The sequence below is a fragment of the Trachemys scripta genome, chromosome 10 (genome assembly GCF_013100865.1).
Source record: "Trachemys scripta elegans isolate TJP31775 chromosome 10, CAS_Tse_1.0, whole genome shotgun sequence".
Taxonomy (NCBI): domain Eukaryota; kingdom Metazoa; phylum Chordata; order Testudines; family Emydidae; genus Trachemys; species Trachemys scripta.
In genome coordinates this window covers 6,340,858-6,364,837 of record NC_048307.1, presented here as the reverse complement: position 1 = coordinate 6,364,837, position 23,980 = coordinate 6,340,858, and the positions used below count along the sequence as shown (strand labels likewise).

Here is a 23,980-nt window from a genome sequence, read left to right as displayed (position 1 = left end):
TTTCTGCCAAGAGGACACTAAAGTAGCCAGTGGTGGATATTCAGCATGTTACCTCCCGCCCAACAAAAACGGGCTCCCAGTGGCATCGTGACTGGAACTGGTTTGTATATGAAATAAAAGCCAAATCACATAGAAAGGTGAATCAATTAGCGACAGCGGCTTTAAAAACAGCCCTGCGCAACAGCAGATTCCTGGGCGGTGACAGTTCTGCATCCTGATTTCAGCTCTCAGAGGATGCAGAGGTCAAAGGCAAAACTAGGCATATTTTTTTCCCATACTTGCATCTGTCTCCTTCAAGATGCTTCAACCCTCCTGAGAAAACAGCAGGCAAGAAACAGTGCCGGCAAGGTCATTTCCCACAGCCTCTGTTGTGAGATGACTGGATCCACCAAGGTTCAGACTGTGACGGGATAGCATCCTTGCCCTGGGAGCGTACGAGACGCTTTTCCTGCGTTGAGAGAAAACAACAAAAAGGGCTGGGACTACAGAGCACAGGCTAGGGGGCTCTCTGGCTGCATCCCTAGTGCTGGGCATGGGCATTATTTTCATAGAATATCAGGGTTGGAAGGGACCTCAAGAGGTCATCTAGTCCAACTTCCTGCTCAAAGCAGGCCCAATTCTTAAACAGATTTTTGCCCCAGATCCCTAAATGGCCCCCTCAAGGATTGAACTCACAACCCTGGGTTTAGCAGGCTAATGCTCAAACCACTGAGCTATTCCTCCCCCTGAGGGACAAATGTCAACATGCTGGAACCTTGGTTCTTCTGGGGCGATGTCTCAGTGGGATGGGACAGCTCTGTAGGTGTGCCCGAGCTCATCAGCTGGACTGGTAGGCGGCACCAGAGAGACAATAGCAGCATTAGATAATTAGCTATGGGGTTTGCAGAGAAGAACCTTAAAGGAAAGGCCCGTTCATACTTCGGGAGGAGACACGGTGCAGGCTAATGACTTGAAGTTAAGAGGTGTAGTATTAGTGCTGTACAAATTCACTGACCCGGATCTCTCAAGAGCCTATCAGACTGTGCACGATTTAAAGGCATTGCCGATGCATCAGTTACAAATACCTCCAATATATATGGAGAAAAAGGAAGGATTTTCTTCTCACCATAAAGAGGCATGTCTGTGTAATTCAGATACTGCCGTGTTAATGCTCTTCATTCCCATACTCTATACACATTCTTACCAAGCTATCTAACTTGGAGCCAAGCTCCCAGAGGCTTGCTCTTGGCTCTGCCACTGATTCCCTGCAGGACTTGGGGCAAGGCACTTCCAGCCCCACTTGTGCCTCAGTTTCCCCATCTATAAAATATTATTATTAACCTACCTGCCTCGAGTGTCGATGTCTGGAGGGATGTGTTGCACTGAGACGCTTAGTTAATTGTTTGTAAAATGATGGGAGATCCTTGGATAGATATGCAAATAGGACTTGATAAATAAAACAACAGTGATGTTTTTCATTCTTTGGGGTTAAAGAGGCGATATTGGGAGTTGATATTGTTGCAATTACCTGCCATTATTTTCCAAGTACAGCAGCCTCTGAGGGGACAAAGGCCTGCAGGGTGGGGGCCCGCTGGGCAGCTCAGCATGGTATCACAATTACATTTCTGCCTCAGTTTCCCCAGGGGTTTTCAATAAGTCCAGTGAGGCTTATGTATATTGAACGGTGCCCTTTTGGGGGTCTAGTTTGTTTAACCCAAATGTGGAACATTATATAAACAGGCCTCCAACTCAGCATCTCTAACTGGAGGGGGAGCGGGAGGGGGATGAGTCCAGGTCCCATACCAGTGAGGCTCTCTTGACCCGGAATCCTCTTTTGGATCCAGGGTCTCTTGTCATCAGATGGGGAAAGGTTTCTCCTCTTGGATCAAGGTGCCCACAGAGGTCAAACCACGATGACCCTTTCTTGGCACAGCATATAATTCCTCTGATCTGGGGCTTCTGCTGCTCCCTGGTGAAGTCCTTCCATGGGGCCCGAGTTCTGCTGAGGCATTCGTAGCTCCTCTCTTCAGAGCCTCCCCCACCTGGGAGTGTTCGTCCTTGGTTTCCTTTCCTGGTGAGCCCCCTTCACCAGGTTCCCCCCAGAAGTCCTTCCCGTGAGAGCTCTTCGGTGTTGGAGATTGTTCCTCTCCCCAGGAGCATCAATTCTCTGGCCTGACCCCACTGGGAGCAGCTTCCTTTTATCATGGTCAGAAGCTTCCCTGCCTAATTAACTGCCTCCCACTTACTTAGTGAGTTAATTAGTTTCAGGCCAACCTGAGTTGCCTCATCTCCCCTTGTGGAGCCAGTCAGAGTTAGGCTGAGGCCCTGGCCCCTTCAGAGGGCCAGCTACCCTCTGAGAGCCTGCCAGATCATGTCCAAGGGCTTCCATGGGCAGACGGTGCCCGCTGCTGACCTGGAATTCTTGACCTTGTGTGGCCAACTCTTGCGATTTTATTGCTAGTCTCACAATATTTGTCATTTTCTTTAAGCCCCAGCTCCTGCAGTCAGGTACCTGAGAATCTCAGCTTGCCTTGAAAAGAAGAAATACGTTTCTAGCTGTCGTGATTGCAGAGAAAAGCTTGAAAATGCAAAGTCTAAGGGCTCAAAAACCAGAACTGAATTGAAACGAACCCCAAACGGACTGTGTTTTAAAGGGTATGTCCACATGACAGCGGCAGCAGGACAGCTGTGCCACTGTTGCACCCTAGTGTATACACTTCCTGCATTGATGGAAGGGATCCTTAATCCAGTGGTTCTCAACCTTTCCAGATTACTGTATCCTTTTCAGGAGTCTGATTTGTCTTGCGTCCCCCCCAAGTTACACCTCACTTAAAAACTACTTGCTTACAAAATCAGATATAAAAATACAAATGTGTCACAGCACGCTGTTACTGAAGAATTGCTGACTTCCTCATTTTTACCCTATCAATCAATGGGGATATAAATATTGTACTTACATTTCAGTGTATAGTCTATAGAGCAGTATAAACATGTCAGTGTCTGTATGAAATTGTAGTTTGTACTGACTTCGCTAGTGCTTTTTCTGTAGCCTGTTGTGAAACTAGGCCAATATCTCGACGAGTGGATATACCCCCTGGAAGACTTGTGTGGACCCCAAGGGTAAGCGTAGCCCTGGTTGAGAACCCCTGCTTTAATCCACCTCCCAGAGAGGTGGAAACTAGGTTGACAAAAACATTCGTCCATTCACCTAGTTATGTTTACACTGGGGTCAGGCCGACTTAACTCTGGCACCCCGGGCATGACATTTTACACAGCTCTGAGCAACGGCGCTAGGTCAATCGAATTGTTCAGCGTAGACCAGGCCAAAATCTCGTTATTTTCAGGACAATATCATGATTCTTTGCTGCCTGCCTGGTGAATTTTGAATGCTTGGCTTTGGCAGGATTGCTGCTGTGGTTCACACTTGGGCAGTGGTGTTGGAACAATTTGTATAGTGTGTGTGTGTGTGAGGGGCTGAGATCCATTGACCCAAGCTGTTAACCCTGCAGATGATGGAAACCACTTCAAGCCAGGGGGTGCCGCCCCACCCCCAGCACCCCTAGTGCCAGCACCCCTGCACTTGGGCCCTGCCAGGTTGAGAAAGGCGAAGTCTGTGTGCACGGGCCTGCGTCCGTAGCAGCACGCCTGTACCCCGAACAAAAGGGAGTTCATGACGTACGTTACTGAGCTCCTCCGCACTCTCAATTCCGAAGGCATCAGTGAGAATGAGTGAGACCCCCCTGGAGCTGTTTTCGAGTCCAATGCCTTGATCTGAAGAGGAACAAGCTGAGGGGAAGACAACATTTTGCAAGATGGCCGACGTCTCCCACTCTGGAGGAACAGGATGGCTTTAGGAGCCAGATGTAAAGCAGGATGAAAGAAAGACGTTGAATCCGAGTGCCAGTGCTGGCACACGCAACGTCGGGGGGGTTTCAAAGTCAAGCTTACTGTGTCTGCCGAGACATCTGCAGCCAACGACTCTGTTATTTCCCCTCCGCTGGAGCTCGTTCAGCCAGAAGCAGCATCGCCCCTGTTCTCGCATCCTCCTGCAACCCCATGCAGGTGCTGCGCTGCTGCATCTGAATTATGCATGGAGTCCTCCCCTCACGTGTGTCATGAAAGAGAACACAATGCGCGCTTGGCTTCGCCTTTCCAAACCGTCTGGGCTCGTGTCTGAGGTGAGGCCGTTCAAGCTGAGGGCAGGCTTCTGCGAGCTGCCGTTTAAGACAGCAAAGCCAGTTTTTAAAGGTTCCCCCCCCCGTGAACAGGAGACCCCATCCCATCCCACATCAAAGCAACAGGTTCCTCAGCCCAGCGGCACCACGGAGCTGTCTGACCTAGAGCGCAGGGCTGCACCGGGCATGTTGGTGGAGCGATGGCTGGTTCTGCAGATGGAATGATTTGGGCCGGACTTTTCTTGGACATTTCTTCCTATATGCCCCCACCCCTGGGTTTTACCATCTGAGGGGTGCAACCTCTCCCTTAGACACAGTACTGTGGAGGACAGGCTAAGATTTACTCGTATGCACTTCTTCCTTTCCAAGGGCATTCAGGAGAGGGATGTATCCCCGAGTTTGGAACAGTCTGAGGTGCTCTTTAAGGATCCCACTGATAACCCTTCTCTGGCTTCTTTCCTTGGCTCCCACAGCAAATTCAGGGTCATGGAATTAGTGAGGCAAAAGGCCCGGGGCCTGAGCTGACCAACACCTGCAGCTCCCAGGGAAATCAATGGGCATTATGGATGCAGAACATCTGTGAAAAGAAGGTCCAGTTGGCCTATGCCCCAGGGCTCCCGACAGCTGCTTTCGCAGGATTCATTTCAGTATCACAAAACTATCGGGACATTTTTCATGACTCGCTTGATTAGCTATAGCAACACAGGGGGTGGGGGGGAAAAAGTCACATATTCACACAGATAAGATGTAGCAAAATAAGTTAATGGAGATACCCTATTTCCTAGAATGGACCTTGAATCCAGCTCCCTGCCTTCACTAGCAGGACCAAGTACTGATTTTGCCCCAGATCCCTAAGTGGCCCCCTCAAGAATTAAACTCACAACCCTGGGTTTAGTAGGCCAATACTCAAACCACTGAGCTATCCCTTCCCCCAGTTTGTTACCTGACCAGAAATTAGCTGTGACTTCTGGAAAACAAAGCCATGCTCAGAGAGGAAGAATGGTCCAGTGGTTAGGCACCAGTGCAAACTGGGTTCAAGTCCCTGGTCTGCTATATGCTTCACCTGAGGCAAGTCACTCAGGGAAACTGAGGCACGGAGCCACTATGTAGAATGGGGATAACAGCAATTCCTTACCTCCCAGGGATGTTGAGGCTAAACACACTGAAGATCACGAGGTGTTCTGATACTACAGTAATGAGGGACCCTATAAGTATCTTCGAATCACATCTGAACCAAATCTGGTTTAAAATTACTTCTCTCCTTGCAATCAAACGGACTCGCTCTCACAGTAGTTCTTTGGGTCACAAAAGCAGCTCCTGCAACCTACTTTCAGACGCTTTGTTTTTCGCTCATGACAACGCTCAACGCTCCTAAAATCAGACCCACCTCCTCTGGCTGGGGCCACGGGAAGCAGTGAAGCTCCGAGAGAGGCGCGCGCGGGCCGCGGCGGATGTGTGACTGGACTCGACAGCTTCACTCGCCTGCGTCTGTTGTGGTCAAGGCAGGCCTCGGAAAGGCAGGTGGAGAGCCTGTCAACTCGCTCTGACAGATGCTAAAGCCAACAGAACATGTAACTAAGCAATTTCATCCTTGTGAAGCTTTCCCACTGGCGCTAGAGTTCAATTAAACACCTCTTCACTTCTGGATTAAATACTCCTGTGTCAGGGGCTCTCAGCGCAGCCTGGTGAATTAAGTGCTTCGAAGCTGATGAGCCATCTGAACAACACAGAGCTTTAGGAGACAGCGGCAGGTTGCCAATTGTGCTGCACAAAGCCAGGAGCCAAGTCTCCCTCTTGGAGCTCAACTTTGGAGCATTTCCCTCGGGGAGTTAAAGCAGCTGACGAATGGAAACGGTGGGTGCAGGTGAAGAATTGGTACCGGAGCGTCTGGCTGATATTCTATTGCTGTGGGATGTCTTAGGTGCTGAGGCCTTGTCAACAACAAGAGTCCTCATTGGTGGAGCATCTTAGGGGATGTCTATGCTGGGAGTGGGGCCAGACAGACACGTGCTAGCTCCGTTCGAGCTAGTGCACTAAAAATAGCAGTGTAGCTAGGGGTGGCACGAGCGGTGGCTTGGGCTAGCTACCTGAGTACGTACCCAGGGGCCAGGGCAGGTCTGTACTCGGGTGGATAGCCTCAGTTCCCGTCTGTACTACACCCAGCCACCCAGCTGCCACCTGTACTACACCCAGCCACACAGCTGTTTGTAGTGCGCTAGTCAGAGCAGTGTGTGTGTGTCTATCCAACCTGGGAAGCAGGCTCCCAGCTGCAGTGTGGACGTACCCTTAGCATGCTAATAAACTGCCCAGAAACAAGAAGAAGGGTCCACTATGCTTGCATGGCAAGATTTAATCCTTTGGGTGGACAAGCAGGCTGAGATTAACCCCTCCCCCGACCCACCCTGACCCTCCATCCAAACCAAACTTTCACGGAGGTTCAAAAACACGTGGGTAATTTTTTCCCTCCCAAAATGATTTTCACAAACTCTGTCGGATCCTGGATTCAGGTGGAAGCCAGATTTCCAGCTGTGTCACTCAGAGACATCTGTTCCGTGGGAAGAGAGTCAAACCAGGCCCATGCTATGTCACGGTCTGGTTTTAGAATTGGTTTAGCTGAACTGGTTAAAATTATTTGCCCAGTGTCGATTGGCTGAAAGTGAGGATGCAAATAACTGGGCCTGCAAAAATAAATAAAGAATGGAGATCTGCTGAAATCCAGGTGGAAAATTTGTCCCTCCCGGTCCAGTTTTGATATGATTTTTCATTGTGTGTGTAAGAAAGGAACCTATATTTTGTATGTGTCCTAAGTTTTAAGGCCAGACGAAATCTCTATGATCATCCAGTCTGACCTCCTGCATAGCACAGGCCTGAGATCCAGCCAGCGATTCCGGTATCAAGCTCATAACGTCTGGCTGACCTCCTGCCCAACTTCCCCAAGGACATCCAGTGTTGATTGAAAGACTTAAGGGATGGAGAATCTACAAGAATCTACCCGACCCCCCCACAGGTAAATTGTCCCATGGCTCATCATACTAAACAAAGATTCTCAGTCACATCTGCACAAGACCCAAAGAAAAGACCCCACCAGGTTTGGTTTCCAAATGTAGTAAGTCAGCAGTTTTAATAAGCAAATGTAATAAATCCGCATTCAGGACTCCTATAGTAGTGTTGATGAACCCATTAAGGATCAGTAGAACGTTGGCCCCATAAGTAGTCCTTAACAGTCCTTATTGGACTGGCGATAGTGGATGGTTTGATCAGTTAACGAATTCAGAGTATTTCATTCTTGGTTTTGCTTTTGAGAAAAGAAACCACTCAGCTAGACTGGCTGGTGAATCTTCATCGGTCACAAGGGTTTCAGCTTAAACACACTCATAAAAACCATTGAAAAGTTATATAAGTGGGAAGGGAAAGCGAACTTTTAGGCTCTGTCTATCCCACAGCCTATGTTGGCATAACTTACACCGCGACTAAACCACCCCTCGAGCGACATACGTTTCACCAACATGAGTGCCATGTGCACAGTGCTATGTCGGCGGGAGAGGTTCTGCCACTTGTGGAGGTGGGTTTTTTATGCTGACGGGAAAGCTCTCTCTCCTCAGTACATACGGTGTCTTCACCACACACGCCAACCCAGCTGTACGTATAGACATGGCCTTAGAAACCCATTTTGTTCATGTTCTTACAGCTTGGTGGGTAAATGGCAAGATTTATTTTTATTTATTTACTTCTTTTTTTTTTTTTCTAAAAAAGCCTAACAACATTGTCCTTTCTGAGCCAAGACCTTATAATGCCAGAAGTTCCTGCTTTGAGTGGACTTTTATAACCCAGCGATAGAACTCTGGTAAGAAGAAGTTACCAGCACAACCTGGGTGAGCCTAAAGAAATGCCTCTGCTCCACAAGTTGAGAGTTAGCCAAGATAAAGGCTATCACTGACCTTTACCTATCTGTCCTATACCGGTTTCAGATGCATCATTCATGCCTCCACATCATTAAACTGCTTTGGCATCTCCTGTGACTTCATCTTCTCTTTCCTCCAGTGTTGTTCTAGCTGGTTACCATACATTGATCATCATCAGTCACAGGGAAAATGTTTTGGAAAAGGCGTAGGGCAGAAGGAAGGGTTGTAGGCCTTTTTGCCCTCTCTGTTTCAGATGATCTCAGTCAATTTCAAAATACTTAGCTCCTGTTCCGTTCCCAGTGTTTTTACCTTCTTTCTTCTTGTAGTCATAACATGTTCACAAGTTTTTGTTTACGTCTATAGGGTGACACTATGTAACATGAGCCACTTGTCAGGTTGGTGCTTACAGCTTCCTACATCTGCTTCAAAGCCCACAGCATTTATTAACAGAACTGCACTCAAGCCAAACTCACCAAACCGAGGAACTGGATTTCAAACACACCAACCTGCTCTCTACATTTTGTAGAGCGGGGCAGAGGGGAGAAGTGGGAGACGGGATTCCTGGCTACTAGTCCTCGTTCTGCCACTGATGCAGGGCGGCCCTGGGTAAGTGACTTAGGGTTATATCTTTTCATAAGTGCCCACAAACATTGGGAGCCCCAAACTTGATACAACCAGGGTCTGACTTTCAGCTCTGTGGAGAGCCCACAGCTCCCCGTGAAGTCAATCAGAACAGCAACCTGTGAAGCATCACGCCCTGGGTGTCTCAAGTTGGACTCCCAAAAATGGAGCCACCTAAAATGAGTAGACACTGTTGAAAACATACATGCCTCAGTTTCCCTGGCTTTAACTTAGGTATAATGACCCCAGTGTCACCCACCTAGGAACGAGTGTAGCGAGGGTTAAGGGTTTGGGGGGCATTGTCAACGTTGACACGGTGCCTTTAATACCCAGCAGTGAACATTTCCAACGTAGCTTTTGGCCACTGCTAACAGTATCCCTGAGCGAGTTCTAAACACAGGACAGGGACTGTCTTTTTGTTCGGCGATTGTACAGGCATGATCGCAATGCAAATAATAACAAGAAAATAACAATGAACACCTCATCCACAGCTGATAACTACTGGCCTGGTTTCAGATCCTTCAGCCCAGCGCAGAAGTTGTATGGGGGAAAAAGAAACACATGCACCCCTGTCCTAGGAACACACTTGCTGTAATAGCCTTTGGGTCAATGGACCACCCGTTCTTTGTGAATTACTCATCAATGGAATCAACTCATTAACGAGACAAAGGAGAGAGTGCCCCAGGCCAGATGATACGATAAGGAACAGTGCAGTTAAAAGCAGTCAACGTAGTTTCCAACAGACACATGCAAACTCAATTTCAGCATACAGCAGAGACCCCATAGATGGGAAACTGTGGGGCTGGGAGCTCACTGCCAGAAAGCCATTCTACGTGGTACACACATCAGCCCTCCTCCTGGTGGACCTTAACCCTGCCCCTGGCAGAGCGGGGACGCTGGGCTACTTGCCCTGCTGTGCCCCAGCTCTACGGGTGGATTTTCAGGGCAGGGGGAATCTGGGTCTGAGCAAAGGACTGCGTCTGAGGTGAATTATCTGATTCTGCAACTTCAGTGAGTCAGGCAGACATGGTGTCACACCTGCACCGCGGCATTGATGCCTTCATGGGGGTGTCTGCCCCGGGCCCTGGGGTTTGGGATCAGCGTCGCTGCACATTATGGCTAGTATCTGAAAAGAGCACCCCAAGTCTCCCCTCCCACACACCTGTTCTTCCCCCCACCCTGTCTCTGTCTCTCCCCTTGCCTATATCTCCTGGCTGACTCTCCCTTCTTGCCTGGAGAGGTTGATCCCCCGCCACAGTGGCTGGCAGCTCCAACTCCACTGATGGGCTCCCGTTTCCACCCTGCCTTTGGTGGGTCTGTCTATGATTGCAGCTGGTGGAGCCTTGCCCGAGCTAGCTTTAATCCAGCCAGTTCGGGTACCAGCCCCGTGAAGCTACAGCAGCCGGCCTTCAGAGCAGCCTGCACCAGACCCGGGGTCATCATCAGGGGGCTAGTCCACACTGCCACAGCTTCACTGCTCCGTGACTACCGTGTAGACATACCCTCTGATGGAGCAGCAGCCCCTATAGAGGCAGGTAGGCTGGTTCCCCCTCCTCAACTCCAGTTGCTTTTCAGGGCTCCGGCCTGGCCCCATCTACACTGATGAGGCAAATCACCTGAGGAAACTTCGCAGCAATATGTCAACTTGGCATGAAATTTGTATAAAATCTGAAATGTGGGTGCTCCCTATAGCTCCCCCTGTATCCAAATCAGTCAGTTCCCCCCAGATCCCACTTCCCCATCCATTAGTCGCCCTCCCCAGTCCTCCTCCTTTTCTCCTCCTCCCTCCACGTCCCCCAGTTTCCCCTCCTGCCCGTCACACACGAGCTGGTCTCAGCAGTAGCAGCTCTTCGGGCGGCCGCACCGCGGCAGAAGCTGGCCCTGCATCGCTAACTTTAGTATGCGGCGCTCAGGTGCCAGCTGTCATGCCAGAACACGAGCAGTGTGGGGAATTGATCCGTTTGCCTCGTTTTACAAGCAAACCTCTTAGTCTTCTAATGATGCAGAGCTGTAATTACAAATCCACAGAAAACACAAGGGGGGATATTCTTTCCTCACATTTGTTTTTCGGGGGAGCGTCAGAGGGGGAATATTGTCTTTTACAACAAAGCCCGATCATTACAGCCAAATGCTGTAACGCACAGCTGCGCGGAGGGAAAAACGTGGGATATACCGGGACGTGGCGTTTGCCTTAAAGCCGAATTCACGTCAAAAGAGAGCTTTTGCTTTTCCAGTCTGTTGGTTAATTTGCAATCAAGGGAGTGTGCCACTGTCCCCAAAGTGCTATTAATAATTACTTTTATGGTGCATTTTTGGAAGTCCTCGCCATCCCACTGAGCTGGGATCATTATTTACATTAATCCTAACTGCTTTTTAATTACACAACACAGGTGCTCGGAGGCAGCCTTCGTGTAACGATGGCACGGAGGCGCCGGAACATATGGAAAGGCTCCTCCCGCTAGGTAAGGGATTTGCGCATTGGTTCAGCATTGCTATAGATGAGTGCAGCTTGGAAATGGTTTAAGAATACTTGATGCCGGTGACAGCTGGGGGAAAGGCAATTTGGAACCGGGTCCTGCAAACCTTACTCACATGAGTAGACCCTAGCTAGCAGTCCTGTGCAAACATGCCGTCTTCTCAGCCATCAGAAAAAGGAAACGTGACAGGTTCCTACTAGGTGCAGGAGAGATGGAGGCAGCTGCCAGTGGAAAAATGGGCCCTTTCGAGCTGCAGCTGCTTGGAGCTGCCAACCTGAAAGGGCCAGCACCTGAAAGGCATGCTGGGAAAGACGCTCCTATTCTAGAGCAACCATGCACTAGGGCAGCGGTTCCCAAACTGTGGGTCGTGACCCCAAATGGGACCGTGCCATCAGCAGATGGGGTGGTGGCAATCCCTCCTGTCCGGAGGATGCCATTTTGCGTCGCACAGCGTGACCTCGCATGTAGGGTGCGTGCGAGGTCACTAGACACGGAGGATGCCATTTTGCTTCGCACAGCATGACCTCGCACGTAGGGTGCATGTGAGGTCACTAGATACGGAGGATGCCATTTTGCTCTTCCGAACGGCATTCTCCATGCAGTCTGGGGTCCCCAGGAAATACTTCATCCAAATAGGGTTTTGCCGGCAAAGATTGAGAACCAGAGAGATGGGGACCCGGACACAACCAGGGGAGCAGCTGTGTCTTCAGCCACCACTGTCCCACAGTCCTCATTGATAAGGAGGTCAACAGGACTACTCACTAGGGTGAGGGTTGCAGGACTGGCACAGGGCCGGATTTGGCAGCACAGCTAAATCTGACCGTGTAGCAGAAAGTCAAGCCACGCGTCCAGTTTATACAGTTTAATACATGTGAAACAAGATACATTTTTTCTGAGTAATGAATGCATAAATAACAGAAGATATACGTGAATGCATAAATATGAGGCGGCGTGGAACGGAAAAAAAAAGAAGAGAGAATTATTATTTTGCTGCTGCCGTCACCGTCGCGGCCGTCTGGCGCTCGATTTTACCCCGCACGCTCGCACGGTGTTGGTGTGGTTTATTGTTTTCATTAAGCAGCAGCAGCTTTCCATTGGCAGAGCCGTCGCATGGAGAAAGGGGTTTGGGATGGAGAGTGGGGGAGGAAAGAAGATTAAAAAAGGAAAAATAAAAATACGAGTTGGGGGTGTTAATAAATGACTTTAATTCTGCTAGTGGCTTCCTGTTGATCCTATGCCGCTAGTGAAAAGAGGCCTTTCCACATGGATTGAGAGTGCTAGTAGGCTTGTGTGGCTCCGTGTGTGTGTGTGTAGGGAAAAGGAACACAAAGAGTGCAAATGATACAATTACTGATCTCACCTTCTTTTCAAAGGCATTACGCTATGAAGAAAACAAATCGTTAGCTTAAATGCTTACAAAGAACATCATCTAAGACGACTCTTAAAACCTTTACATACTGTATCAATAATTTACTTTGACTGCAGTAAACAAAATACATTTCTTAAATAATTTACTATTTATTTGTTTTCTTTTTTCCTTTATCTCGTTGTAAATTTCTTTTTTTTTCCTTTTCTTTTTTAAACTCAAGAAGCTTTGCTTGTGCACATTAGTTCAGATTATTGCAACATTTAACCTGAATTCAGTAAAAGCAAAAAAAATAAAAAAAAATAAAAAAGGACAGTTTGTACAGACAAGAATGAATAACTTATTATTGCACTGGCTACAATTCAGTAGTGATTTGGTTATTTTTTTTCTTTAGAGTGGACATCCTCTAAAGTACCAAAGTAAAATATATGGAAAGAAAGAGAGACTTCAAAAAAGCATCAGCTGTGAATAGAAGCCAGCAGGATGATTGTGGAGGGAGAAAAGAGGAAGGAGAGAAAAGAAGAATGAAAGCAAAGAAAGAAGAGAAACATTTGGGGAAAAAAACCAGTCTTAATAATTCCTTCCACATAAAACCCAAGAAAACACCTCCTGTTTGGGGAGTCGGACGTAATGCAAAAAACAGTATCGCTTCTCTATAAAAATATGTGCATTATGAAGAGAGAGTTTTTTGTGGGTATTTTTTTGTGGTTTTTTTGTAGCTTTTGTATCTCACAAATACATTATTTCTATTTATATCACTGCCGATAGACAGACAATGTACAGCTCCCGTCTCCTGGGCACGTCTGCATACTGTGGCGTCTCCACACAATAAATGGTGCCGGTTTAAAAGTCGAGAACGGTTAAAAAACAAAAAGAAAACAAACGAACACAGCCCGAACCCAAATCAATGTGATTGAGGCCACCTGGGGAAAAAAAAAAAAAGCAACTCCATCTTCCCTTTAGAAAAGAAACACGCTTGCATATCCCCCTCCCCTGCCCTACACTTTGTGTCGTTTCTGTATTACTTTTTGCAAACCCTTCCCCCGACAGCGCTTAGGAGCGAGTGACTGGGGGGGAAGAAGAATCAGCCACGAACATGTGGCTTTGCAGTCCCTTCCGCACAGGGGTGCTGTTTCAAAACCACATCGGTGTCAAGCCCTTGAGACTTCCCTCTCCCGCCCCTACAAAGCTATACTGGTTCATCTATGTCTTCATCTGTTGTAACAGTCATAGGGACCAGTCCGTGCCGCCTTATGGGGCTCTTAGTAACGCCTAGAAGCTCTTTGTTTTTCTCAGGGTTGTTGCACTGAGTTTTTAAGTGATCCAGCTTTTTCAGTTCTAGCGCCGCGGTGTCTGGCTGGGAGTCCACGGACACCCCGCTGGAGGGCGCGCCCTGGCCGCTGTCCGAAAGGAGATCCGAGAGGCTGCTCGAGGAGCTGGGGTCGGACTGCTCGAAGGAGAAGTTTGGGATTGTCAGGTGCTCCCCTCGACACGTGGGCTGGACCCACCGTTCTGCTTTAGAAGCCTGCTCCCCGGGCTGATTGTCGGCCAGGTCCAAGGAGTCCCTGTACGCGGTGGATTCACATGACGGTGTCCTTCTCCTCAGCATGCTGTTCTCAGAGGCTTTGGTACGTGAAGCCGCGCTGCTTTCATCCTCCATGGGAGGATCTATAGAAATGCAAGGTGGGCTCATCTTCTTCTTCCTCCGAGCCCCGTGGATATACTCCGACTCAGACTGAACGTGGACAGGAGACCTTTGCTTCCCTTCCGCAGGCTGTTCCAAGCTACCATCTCCATTGTCAATGGAAGGGCAGATCTCGATGGAGTGCCTTCTTTGGTCGTCTGCCCAGTTGGGCTTGTCCAGGAACCCTTTAGTATCGACACTGTAAAACTTCTTCAAGTCTCTCTCTCTGCTGTTGCTCCCGGCCAGGCTGGCTGTGCTGCAGTTCTTGAGGGGGACCAGAGATGAAGCCGGGGAGATGAAAGGAGAGACCGAGCGGGTCCTGATTTCCAGCTGCTCTTGCCAGTCTTTTACCGAGCTGTTTATGTGGCTGACTTCTTCGTCAGCCAGGTCTGAGGATTCAAACAGAGAGTTCTCGGGGCTGGCTGGGTTGCTGTTTTGACTGGAAGGCCTGCTCGGAATACTGTGCTGGCTGTAAGTGTGCTTGCGGGTACGAACGCTCGAGCGTCGATGGTGTGAGGATGACGTTGGGGAATGTGGGGGAGTGCCCGGCTGGGAAAGTGGGCTAGGATGGAGCAAAGGTGGACCTAAGCTGCTCTGGGACTGCTTCTTCGGCTGCAGACTCTCGCTGGACTCGGCTTGCAGACTGTCCTTGGAATCTGTATTCTGCCCATCCAAGGAATCCGTTCTAATGGCCTCCTGCAATGCAAGCAGAGACAGATGGGACAAGAGCACAACGTTCTCTCAAGGGCGCTAACAAGACACGCTTTTAGCCGTGGACGTGGCATGTGACAGAATCAACTTATGCCCAGTGAGTTTCAGAGCTGGTAACATCACCACAGCTGCCACACTGACTAATTATCGTTAGTGGAGGTTCATTTGGTATAAGGTGGTAACAACTGTGCTAACAGACAGACCCATGGTGGGTAGGTCATATCTCAGGTATATTCCAGCCTTGCCTGTATGTGCAGGCTTCTGATCTTCCCAGGCCTTCTGAACCTTCCTGTTTTATCTGTAAATCAGCATAAAGTCCTGTACCAATACATGCTATCAAGTCTCATGCTACAGGCACCAGAGTCAGCTGGGGGTCAGGAAGGAATTTCTCTTCAGAGGACAATATTGCACTATTTGGTACATTATGCAAGCTACACAGCTTGGGTTTGAAGCATCTGCGCTTGGCCACTGTCAGAGCTAAGGTACCAAACCAGATGGAACATCGGTCTCTGTTCTAATATGAGTATAGTACTTCTTCACACAACACACAGTCAACCTGTGGAACTCGTTGCCAGGGGATGTTGTGAAGGCCAAAAGTATAACTGGGTTCAAAAAATAATTAGCTAAGTTCATGGAGGACATGTCCATCAGTGGCTATAGCCAAGATGGTGAGGGATGCAACCCCATCCTCTGGGCATGCATCTGACAAAGTGGGTATTCACCCACGAAAGCTTATGCTCCAATACATCTGTTAGTCTTAAAGGTGCCACAGGAATCTCTGTTGCTTTTTACAGATCCAGACTAACACGGCTACCCCTCTGATACTTCCCATCCTCTGAGTGTCCCTAAACTTCCAACTGCCAGAAACTGGAACTGGACAACAGGAGACGATTCTCTCAACAATTGCCCTGTTCTGTTAATTTGCTCTGAAGCACCTGGCACTGGTCACTGTCAGAAGACAGGACACTGGGCCTGCTGGACCATTGGTCTGACCCAGTGTGGCCATTCCATTGTTCTTATACAGAGTCAGTACTCTTTTATGGCACCACCATTAGCAAATACTGAAAGGCAATGCCTCGAGTAAAACACCAGCAGCTTTGACTAATACAATCCCAATCATTGACAGAGCGAGCCCATTAGGCCTCTTGCATGCAAAACGGGAAACCAGCTGAATGACTTTATGTCACCCAAGTGTATTTAGCCATACGGCACCTGAATTAGAAACATTCTGCTCTAAATCAGTCATTGCAAGCTCTGTTCTCTGTTCAACTAGAGCTATCAGTGTGCATCTGAGGCCTGGAGGTAGCCCAACAAACAACCTCCGCAATTATTTTGACTAATGGGGGGTTAACAGAAGCTTTGCACAACATGAAAGCATGTTTCTCAAATGCCCATTCAACACAGCCTCTCCGACATGGCCGATCTGAAATTGGAATCTGTCTGTGTGTACTGAGTCTGACATACTCAGGGCACTGAGACGGGAAATTGATTTGAAAAATACAAAATCATAAAGGCATCCAAACTGATAGGAAATGTTGCCAGGATTATATTGTGCTCAAATAGCTACTCTGTCCCATTCTGGTCTGCTCGCAGCCTTTGGAAAACTCCATTTGTTCTTGTTTTATAACGCTGTCACTCCAAAGATGATGAAGGGGAGGGAGGAAAAAGAAAGAGGGAAAAAGTCTGATGGGAGAGGAGAGTTCATCGCCTCCTACCTGTCTACACAGCAGCCTGTTGAGACTGGGAGATCGCGACGTGGACTGTGGAGAAAGGATCTTCCATGCGTCACAGCTGTCGCGGTGAGAAGATACAGCAGTCACCTGAAGCGACGCCCTGGGGACTCTCAGAGAGGAGCATGTTTCCATGGGCTGGGAACGGATGGAGGTGACAGACCCTACAGAAGGAGAGAGAACACTAGCCACGGCTGCCGGACAAGAGTTGTAACATGTGGGTTTGTGAGAGCTTTCGCTGCAGAACCAGGCGCCAAGAATTTCAAAGCACACAGACATGGGGTAAGGAAACACAAGTTAATTCAGTGACAAGCCAAATCAAGCCACACAATATCTCACGGGCAGAGTCGGAGTAGAGCCTAGGGGTCCTGAGTCCCGTTCTGCTCTAACCACTAGACCACACTACTTGGGTAGTGGAACTGTAGAACGCATCTGGATAAACACATCTCCTAGGTGGGCCTGTGAAAAGCTTGTGATTATTGTTTATTATTTGTATTACTGTTGCGTGTAGAAGCCCTAGTGACGGACCAGGACCCCAGTCTAAATGCACGTGGTTTTTCCAATGATAACTGTCTCATACGTGGGCCTGCCCTCTACTGCATACTGCTCAGTTGGTGTGTCCTAGGCCCTAAGCTGTTAGCAGAGACTCTTCGTCACTTCATTTGCTAGGGGCTTATTTGGGAGGGAGAGGGAGAGTGGGTTGAAGCTCCATACTTACAACCTCCGCATGTGGCTGTGGGTTGGATCTGAATAGGGAAGCGGCCTAGTTTCAGAGTTTGGATCAGATGGAGCCTAGCGGTTAGATCAGGATACTGTAAGTCAGGACACCTGGGCTCTATTCCTTGGGCTGCCAACGACTTGCTTACGGCCCCTTAACCATCTGTAAATTGGAGACACCACCACTTAAATGCCCAGAGGGGTGCTTCTGCGTGCCTTCATTCATGGTCCCATCCAGTACCTCGCGAAGTCAACGAGAGTTTCGCCATTACCTTTAGACCCAATGTAAGAGAAGAGCTTTGAAATCTTCAGCTAACGGTTACATAAGCTCAAAACATGATCTGTTGCTATGGTTACTGATTCAGGAGCTCCTGCTCAGCTGACCCTGGTCACACTTAACCAATTTGCTACCATTGCAGGGGATTCAGGCATCGGTCCGTCCTGTTCTCTGCCTGTGACACACAATAGTTTAGTCTCCTGAGGGCTGTAATATTTTGGTCTAATTCAGTGGTTGGCTTGGTGATGTTTAGTGGCCTATGATATTACAGGAGGTCAAACTAGACCAAGAGTGGTCAACCAGTGGCTCTGGAGCCACATGCGGCTCTTCAGAAGTTAATTTGCGGCTCCTTGTATAGGCACCGATTCCGGGGCTGGAGCTACAGGCGACGACTTTCCAATGTGGTGGTGGGGGGGAGGAGGGGTGCTCACGGCTCACTGCTCAACCCCTGGGTCTGCCACAGGCCCTGCCCCCACTCCACCCCTTCACGCCCCCTCCCCTGAGCCTGCCATGCCCTCACTCCTCCCCCTCACTGCCAGAGCCTCCTGCACGCCACGAAACAGCTGATCAGGAGGTGCGGGGAGGGAGAGGGAGGCGCTGATCGGTGGGGCTGCCGGTGGGCAGGAGGTGCTGGGAGCAGGGGGGAACTGATGGGGGCTGCTGACATATTACTGTGGCTTTTTGGCAATGTGCATTGGTAAATTCTGGCTCCTTCTCAGGCTCAGGTTGGCCACCCCTGCACTAGATGGTCTGACAGGTGGTCCCTTCTGGACTAAAACTCTATGACATCAACAACACAGAGACTGCTGAGCCTTCGCTCAGTGGCCCTTGATGAATATGCAGATATTCTCTCTGTCTGCACCTACAAGACAGTCCCTTTGAAACGCGACCCCCTAATCTCAGGTATCAACCTCGAGTCATTAGTTTCCCACTCACAGTTCCTGCTTCCCCAGCTCATTCTGCAAAGCAACCTCCTCCTCTCAACTTTTGCTGCTTTGCCAGAGTTTCCCCGTTTGTTTTAAGAATCGCCTGCTTTTTGGCAGCAGGATTTACTGTTCCTCATTAGCGCACGCGCCAGCGTCTATTTTTACATCACTGCTCCACATACAAACACAGTATCCATCACACTAAGGGATCTCACCCAGAGGTCAGTGACCTTGGACCTGTGACAAGACCCATTTAGACAGTCTGCAGTTGCCTCTTGGGTAGCTGATTGCGTTGAGAAAAATAGGCTTTTGGGGCCCTTTTTTTTGTGGGGGGTTGGACCTTTTCCCAGAATATGCACGGAATATTTTAATGAATTTTATCCATCCTCAGAGGGACTGAAAGAACCACGCATAGCTCTGTTTGCGGTCCTCAGCTCTGCAGTGTGGCAGGCGTTCCCATGACTGTCCTTCGCTCCTCCACAGCTCTGTGACTGCAAGGAAGTCATGACCCGTAGCCCCTCTGGCTAGACCCGTCCTGGGATCCCACAAAACTTTGCCAATACCCTTCAATTTTGGTTTGCACTTGCTAATCTAGTCCTCTTGGATAGGGACCATAAATACCCACTCCGGACGCACCGCTAACACCTTTCCAACGAGTTGGCTGACACCCTATTACCAATCTTTCCTTTCTTAGGCAAGCATTATGGCGGGGCTTTTGAAGCTGGTGGGCAAACCAAATAAACACAGTGAACATTTTCATGGCATTCCCCCCCCCACCATCTTTTCTTGGACTAGCCGTCTGATGGAAATTTTCCCAACTCGCTCTCCTAGACGAGAGACCAAGAAAGCCCTAAATTGCGGTATTCTGGAGAGCTGAATAAAACCAAAATCGCTCAGCATCTGTGTGTTTTTCATTTGTTTTCTTAATGAGTCAGGGAGCCGTTTATGGGGCCGAAAGAACACACGATCTGGCCACTTCATGGCATTTTTCCCCATCTAGTAACCAAACCACTAGAAGAAGAGCAGCTCTCGCTGATTCTGGTCTGATAACTGGCTTCCTAAGACCTCCAAAAAGCCCACAAAAAGGCATGAAACAAACACTAGTCCCAGCGTACACCCCCAGTAGGCTGATCAGCACAGCATGAGGGGACACTGGTAGGATTCGGTCACTGGAGGAGGGAAAATAGTCCCTCTGTGAGGCGTAGGGATATTTCTTGTGATTTTCTGAGGAATCCAGCTGGAAAAGGTTACAAAATAGTGGACCAGATTCTCCCCTCATGCCAGTTTTTCACTGACACCAGTGGAATTCTTCCTCGTTCACATCAGCGTCAGAGATCGGTGAGTCAGCCCCAGTCCGTCGGCAGTGAAATCCAACAACCACTCACTTTGCTTAGGCAAAGCTCTTGCTTTTCCCTTTCCAGGGCAGGTGGAACAACCATAAATACTGAACAGAGAACATTGAGCTGTGTCCAGAGCTTTTTAACAAACAGAGAGTTACTTTACCCGGAGAAATCAGAACAGATCGGCTAGTCCTGGCCAGCCCCACCAGGTAATCCCACCACCCATCTGTCCATGCCGTTCTTGCATTAAAATACTGTTGCGTCAGAGGAAGCCAGTCTGGATCAGTTCTTGGGAGCCAGAAAACAATAATTCAAGATGCACATGTTTTTAGGGAGATAGACATTCTTTCTCACTCCCATTCCCCTTTTAAACCAACCTGCAGGACAGGAATCACTGGGGAGAAAATGGAATCTTAGGGCAAAAATATTTGGATGTGGTTGTCTCAATGTGTTGTCAGAACCCCCATGTAGTTTCGGATTCCATAGAATCTACCACACAAAACTCATCACAGAGCTGTGCTATGCAATCTCAGTTTTTCCGAGGGGGAAAAATGGTTTCTAGCTTTATAACAAAAACCTTCCTAATGGGACCTAAATGTAATCTAGTAAAGTGACAGCTTCCGGAGTCTACAGACAGTCTGAAACTATAGCTCTGAGAAGTTGGAACTGCCCCATTCATCTCAATACTGTGTTGACTCTGAAAACTGATAATCGCAATACAAATGACACCCTTGTTAACTATTTCACTGCTGATCATATAAGAAGAAACATACAGATAATATGCTATTCCATGACACACAACCTTCACCCTGCAACCTCTCCGGTGCCCATTGGTCCCCTATCTAGACACGCAAACTTCCAGTTTCCTCCAGATAACTTCAACAAGGCAGTTATGCATTTTAAATACAAAATCCTACAGCACCCTGAAAATTCTAGACGTAGCATAAAATAAAGTAAATTTAGTAGCAAATGACATTTAAAAGGATTTATTCTGTACTGACTGCATTATTTGGCTTCCTATCACACCACCACATGAACTGATTCTGATTCCTTGCATAGTTCGCCTGACATCCTCCCAGTTCCTAGCAAATACAATATGAGGAGGAACAAAGAGCACAGAGAATGCATCCCCTCCCCGTGGTACCTCTTTGTGATTTGCAGGGATAGGTCTCCATCTCCACCTCATGGAGAGGGAACGGGGCCTTGGCTGGCATCACAGGGCGGAACATGTAGCTGTCGTTGGGCAAGGAGTGCATCCGGGACACTGAGATCTTGCGAACCGTTAGGAAGTTCTGAGGCTCTCTCTTTGCTCTCATGCAGGCAGCACCTTCCTGCAAATTAGCAAGAGAAGGAAAACTGGGTTATTCTGCACCCTGGCAGTGAGGCTGCAGTGATCTCCTTTTTGTTAGCTACCCTTGGAAACAGCACTGAGGCTTAAAACTCTAGGCAGATATGCCTCTCGCTTGATGTCTCTGGTGCCCCTGGGTAAAAGAAAGTTCCAGTGGGACGTGAAAGAGGCTTTACTCAGCACTGGCTCTATTGATAAGTAAATCACTCAAAATGTGTCTGAAATATAACAGAACAACAATTAACAATCAGCCAGGAAGCCACCACCTTGACACGCATCTGACATCACAGGAAACACAGATCATCATGGGAACGCACGAGAAAGAGGCTTTCCAAGTGGACAAGTTCTAATCTTTTATTGTGCCGTTAATTTAATAATAACTCGGAAAGTGTCCTGCAATTCTTAGGAATTCCCACAGTGATAAGCATTACCTACGTCTTAACCTACACCCCCAGCTCCGGGTCCAGTCTGAAGATAGATGGGTAAAATGGCCGCTCCCACTCAGAGACACTCAAACCCATGCTGACAAGCAGTGACAAGTCTCTGGTCATTGATTTATCATGCATATAAATACACATTGCTCACCTCCTGTAGATACACTAAGACCTCAGTCCTATGTGATGTGTATCCTATAGTCCATGCTGAGCCCCAGTGACTCTGCTACACATTGCAGGATCACGGCTTGATATTGCAAATATATATTTATATAACACCACTTGTACTCTGTCCTTATTTAGCAACTTTTATCCAAGGGACTTAAATTTCTTTACTTACCTAATTGTTATGCCACTCCCAGAGGGAAGAACTAAGACAAGTTTATGTGACTTGCCCAGGGTCATATAGTGAGTCAGTGTCGGAGGTGGGAGTTCTGACTCCCTGTTTTAACTACTAGACACGTTCCCTCACCATTTATTTAGTTATTTAAAATACAACTAATGACATCACTTTTCCTTTAATGTCAGCCTCCAAGAGGTTGCCTGAAAACATTTTCCCAGTTATGAATGTTAAATTAATTCATTTTACTTCCCAGCTGCAGGGTTTCCCTCAGTCATGCTAGAAAAGTCTGGGCTCAAGTCTCAAAGTTGAATTGTCCACATATCATTGAGGATCTGGTTAAATCTGTATTTTCCATATCCCCAGCTCATGAATTTTTCTCCTCTTAGGACAAATCCTTGAGACAACTTACTGTGCTTTTACGCTGTTGAACTTGGCTGAGAATACAGTGGATCAAGCAGCAATTATTTATGGGTAGCTGGCACCAGGAACAAAATACTGATTTGATCAACAGCGCTAGGGAACCCAGGCCTTCAGTTCTAATCTGTTAATGCATCAGGTTTGTGCCAATTCTGGCCAGAGCAGAGTCACTGTAGTTAATAATATAGCATGTGAACACCTGAGCTGCATGCATAAGGTCATTTACGAAGAAAAGTGCTGGCAAGAAAGGAGTCGTTTCCCTTTATCAATAGTTTTAAACAGTGGCTCATGAAGCCATTTTCTGAAGAATGGTCACAATATTGTCTATAGAAACTAAGCTCTTGTTTAAAATTCTTTAAAAAGGACTGTTGGCTGCAAAGAACACTTCCTAACGGAAAAGACTGCGATAACGGAGGCCATTGGGCACTGGGCCAATGCGTGACCTTTTCAATGGGAACAGAAGAGATCCATTTATAAGGAAGTTTTAAATATGAACGTATTAAATTTACACACCTGATATGTACTTTGGCCCAACCAGGGTGTAATGCCACTCTAAGAAATGGTGACGTCCGTTGACACTTGAACACAAGCTCCCTTTGTCTTCATATTTGTTTTTAACGTGTCTAGTTAGCACTCCGCTGGGTCTGGTCCAGTGCCCGCTGAAGTCAACCGGAGTCCCTCCATTGACTTCAGTGGGCCTTTGGAGCATGCTGGATAAGGGCCAGATTGAGGGTGAAATCCCGGCCCCATTGAAGTTAACAGCACAACTCCCACCAACTTCAATAGGGTTAGGATTTCACCCCAAGAGTTTACACTGCTGTCTGAGCTGTGACAGCAGCTCAGGTAGGCATACACACACGAGTGTCAATCCAGCGATCCCAGCTGGAAATGGAAGTGAAGGTGGGGTGACCCAGACCCTGGCACTGACGAGCAGTGTGAGTATGTACCCAGGGTTCTGAGCAAGCTTGTACAGCTTAAATCCATGCCACCGTGTCTTCATGAGACAGGGCAGTGTCCAGGTGCGCTGTCCCAGGAAGAGTCTGCCTCTGTGTGTACGTGTGTGTGAAATACCGTCCTGGCGCTCTGAATGCTGTGTGTGTGTGTGGTCGGTGGTATTGGGAGACCCCAGTGCTGCTGCCTGATCCCCTGCACAGCCAGAGGAGACAAAGGTATAATCTAGCCTTAAATAAAGAACATTAATGTTAGTTGCACACGCAGTGGCAGGGACGGGTAGATCACGTAGGGAACCTGTATGTAACCAGTGTGCCCCACCCATGCTTCCTACCCTTCACCGGCTCCCTGTCAGCTTAGCCTCTTCCCCAGTCCTAAACCGACTCCATGTTTTTTTAAACAAAAAGAAATACTCCACAAGCAAAGGAGACTGTGGCAGGAGACGTGGGCCTGGAGTTTGGAGCACGGTTCCTGCAAGCAAGCAATGGCAGAACTCCCCAGGGGGGCTCCTGGGAAGGCACATAAGTGGCTGTTGCTCTTTTTGTTCTCTCTCGCTTGTCCTGCTAAATAAATGTAGCTCAC

General features: G+C 48.3%; 1 protein-coding gene across 2 annotated transcripts in view; it reads right to left on the bottom strand.

Annotated features, from left to right (window-relative positions):
- Window positions 1-12,001: 12,001 nt before the first annotated feature.
- CACNA1H (calcium voltage-gated channel subunit alpha1 H) overlaps window positions 12,002-23,980 on the bottom strand; it is a 205,740-nt gene continuing 193,761 nt past the window's right edge. For both annotated transcript variants that reach the window (XM_034783486.1, XM_034783485.1), the window contains 3 exons: window positions 21,050-21,236; window positions 16,631-16,809; window positions 12,002-14,900 (listed from right to left, as the gene is read on the bottom strand). In XM_034783486.1, the coding sequence (XP_034639377.1) occupies window positions 13,710-14,900; window positions 16,631-16,809; window positions 21,050-21,236 (1,557 nt within the window). In that variant the 3' untranslated portion in view covers window positions 12,002-13,709. The remainder of the gene's footprint in view (window positions 14,901-16,630; window positions 16,810-21,049; window positions 21,237-23,980) is intronic.